General features: G+C 53.0%; 1 gene segment (V, D, J or C); it reads left to right on the forward strand.

Moving 5' to 3' along the window:
* Window positions 1–268: 268 nt before the first annotated feature.
* Window positions 269–1,083, forward strand: LOC105879405 (immunoglobulin lambda variable 6-57-like). The segment is given in 2 exon segments: window positions 269–461; window positions 588–1,083. Coding segments are annotated over 2 exon segments (384 nt in total).
* The last annotated feature ends 2,843 nt before the right edge of the window (window positions 1,084–3,926 follow it).

Here is a 3,926-nt window from a genome sequence, read left to right on the forward strand (position 1 = left end):
CAGGATGCTGAGCAGAGACCCTGGGACAGTGGCTGGAATTGTGAGGGGTGCAGGGCAGGGAGGGCAGGAGCCCTGAGCACCTCCCCTTCCCAGGGCCGACATGTCTCCCGCGTCCACCAGAGGGCGCTGTGGTCTCAGCACCTGCTCAGGCCCCCCAGAGAGGAGCTCTCTCCCTGCACACACTGGCACCTGTTCCTGTGTCCCCCAGTGCTGTGCTCCTCCCCCACCCCTGTATGGTCTTTCTATTTCTCAGCCAGACCCAGTGTGAGGTCAAAGGTGGGACTTGTGTAGCCCTAAAACAGGGAGAAATTTGCATGGAGACCTCCCACCCTGAGGATCAGAATGTCAGATAAGGAGCACTGGTGGCCCTGTCCTGGCTGTCAGCTCAGGAAGCAGAGCCTGGGGTGTCCCCGCCATGGCCTGGGCCCCGCTCATCCTCACCCTCCTCGCTCACTGCACAGGTGGCTGCCTGCAGGGAACTCAGGGTGGACTCCTGGAAGTCACCTGGGATAATGGCTTTCTCCCTCCTCCCTGGGAACAGGCTGTGGTCCACTCTCACCTTTCTCTGTGTCCGTCCTTCTCTGCAGGGTCTTTGGCCAACTTTTTCCTGACTCAGCCCAGCTCTGTGTCGGGGTCTCCAGGGCAGAAGGTCACCATCTCCTGCACCCGAAGCAGCGGCAACATTGGGAGCAACTATGTGCACTGGTACCAGCAGCGCCCGGGCAGTGCCCCCTCCACTGTGATCTACGAGTATAACAAAAGACCCTCCGGAGTCCCCGATCGGTTCTCTGGCTCTATGGACAGCTCCTCCAACTCTGCCTCCCTGACCATCTCGGGGCTGCAGTCTGAGGACGAGGCCGACTACTACTGTCAGTCTTATGATGGCAGCTACAATCACACAGTGCTCCAGACCATGGGGAAGTGAGACAAAAACCCCCAGAGCGTCCTTGCCCTGGCTCTGCCCTCAGCCTGTCCCCACTGGGGTGTCAGCTCTTTTGTCTCTCCAACTACCTGCTTGAGTTGAACGTGTCTGCTCACAACATCCTCAATTTGTTTCTCAAAATAAAAATGTCTCCTTGCATATTTCGATGTCCAATCATCTAATGTATTTATTTCATACAATCAATCCATAGGGTAGACTTAGTTTAAAACAACTTTCAGAAGCACAGCACTGCTGATGTTGTGATTGGGGCTGCACTGTGCGCCGTAATGTGTTTAGCAACAAAGGGGGCCTGTACTCTCCAGATTCTGTTAACCTCTTTTCCCTGCCTATGGGAATAAAATACCTGCAGACATGACTAAATGTCCCCTGCCTGGAGGGCAGAGCCAGGTTGGTACAGGGCAGGTCCACAGCCTTTGGAAAGCCCTTGACTTTGAACCCCATTCATGCCATTCAGCTGGACACAGCCTGGCCTTTTTATCTCTGAGATTCTGGTTCCCATGTGATAATAAAAATAACAACGCAGACTGCTAATGGTCGTATTGATGGCTAATGATATTCTAGGCATCATGACAGCAGAGACTGTGTGACCTAATGTGGCAGAATCCCCAACCAGAGTCTGCAGTGCCACGTGTAGGCATGACCAGGGGAGCACACGACTGTTTTGGTCACTGTTCAATGTGCAGGGCAGCATAATAGATCCAGCACCCAGCAGGGTAATGACCTCAGCCATCAACATGTATGCAGAGGTGATGCTTGCTCCACATAGGTGGCCCTTGATAAATGTTGCTCACTGAAAGAAATATGAAAGAGCCAGATATTGCATGACTGTGTTTATGAGAAATAACCATATTGGTGACATTCATACAGACAGAAAGAATAGTGACTATTTTCAAACTCTGTCATAACGGAGGTGACAGAGACCACACTGAAAATGGGAAACAGGGACCTATTTAAAAAATAAACCAAAGATGCCTCTTGAACAAAGGTGATGGTTTGCCAACTTCTCAGTGATATGTAGAAGTATACTGGGGACAGATGAGGTTTGTAAATGCTAACTTTTGATTTCTGTTGTAAAATTAAGTATAAATAAGACCCTTGCACTTGCTGGTCTGATCATCTCACGGTCTCATAGTGTCTAACCACAGCCCCGCCGGTGTCCACACTCCTCCCTGAGCACCTGCGTCTGGCGAGCTGAGCAGCACAACCAAGGACACCTGTGCATCCTCAGGGGCCTCAGCAGGTGTGTGTCCTGCTGATGTCAAGTGACAGGGGTCCAGCAGGGGGCGCTGTGTAGCTATCTCAGAGGGCCAGTGTGTCTGGCCCTGCCAGGTGGGACCCCTCAGAAGTTTGGCAGTTAACTGAGCATTGGTGAGTTTCCCCAGCTGTTAAGGGAAGTGACTGAAGCTGTCAGGACCTCCCAGGACCCTCGGGCCATCAAGGCCCATGCTGTCTGACCCCACCCGGCCTGGCGAGGCCCCACCTGCCCTGGGTGGGAGGCTCCGTGGGGGCCTCTATCCCCCTCTGGTCCTCTCCCCACTCAGTGGGCCCACTGTCCTCTCTGTGTCTCCACCTCCCAGTACCTGTGGCCCAGGCAGGGTGGACTGAGCCTCCCTAGTGACCAAGTCCCCAGGACAGATGGGCACAGTCATCAGCACTGGAATCAACAAGACATTGTCAACCAGCACACAGCTTGGCAGAAGCAGCACCCGGAACATGTCCATTGATTTCTGGTCCTCAGGGACAAGGGACCCGCTGGGACCTCAGAGAGCCTCCCTGGCTCCAGGACAGACTGTGTGGCCTCTGCCGTCATCTCTGGGCTCCAGCATGAGGACGGCGCTGGTCATCGCTGTTCCCCAGAGGACGGCAGCTTTGGGGACTGCACCTGGCGTGCCCAGGGGAGGTGACACACACCTGTGCGCTTCCTCCAGCCTATTCACTGCCCCAGGAGTGGCCAACACACCTGTGGGGACACAGGGCCTGGGTTCCAGGTGGGAGCTAAAGCATCTCTTTTAAGTTGAGACTACAACAAAACACCAGGAATGCAGGTAAGAGTATTTAGGATGGCATCTCAAATAATTAACAAATATTTATATGCTGCAAAACTCGAAATCTTGGCAGGATGTGTCACATGATAGACATTACACATATTGATACTAACACAGAGAAAGAACAGAGAGTCTGCACATGCACAACCCACCTAGGATTTGTTTCCGTGAAGAACTAACGACACATAATGCCTGGAAGAGCTAAAAGTTGATTCACTTACCTGACAGCTTCCTCACAACCTGTCAACTTCGTGTGCTGATCGAGTATGAGGATTGTGCAGCATCACAATGTGGACTGGCCCTTCCTGTCACCCCCATGACAGTGACAGTGATGACCCCACACCGCTTCCTTCTTTGCTCTGCACAACACCAGTCTCCTCACTTGTGCCTCTGCAGCCCCATCTCCTCCTGTCCCGCCCAGGCCCCGTACCCAGCTGTGGGAGGAGAATCAAAGGTCCCCGTGATGGCGTGTCCTCAGTTTACTCCCCGGAGACAGTTTGTGTTGGGGAAGGATTTGGGTACAGAAGCCTGACCCCAAGGGGTGATAACGAATATGTTGTATTTAGAGTTCATGCAAGAGAACTAGGAGGATGGATGAAGAAATGGTGCTTCAGGTACTGGTGACAGCATTTGCCAAGAATAGAAGAAAATTTAGATGTTCATTCTAGTAATTAATGGAACCCACACTGGGCGCACATGTGGACAGGATCAGGGGAAGCAGCTTGAGATGAGCTCAGATGGTATGACAGAATGAGGGGACAGATCTCTCAGCTGACAGGTCCTGAGAAGCGTGCCCTTGTCCCTGGATGCCACAGGGAGTCGCTGATGTTCAACCTCACCTGGCACTTGTGATGGGATCGCCACAGGGAGAGGGGAAGGAAGTGTGAGCTGAAGCAATCCCTGAGCCAGGAGATGAGTTGGGTGACAGAGGCAACACG

This window comes from Microcebus murinus, chromosome 22 (assembly GCF_040939455.1).
Source record: "Microcebus murinus isolate Inina chromosome 22, M.murinus_Inina_mat1.0, whole genome shotgun sequence".
Classification (NCBI taxonomy): domain Eukaryota; kingdom Metazoa; phylum Chordata; class Mammalia; order Primates; family Cheirogaleidae; genus Microcebus; species Microcebus murinus.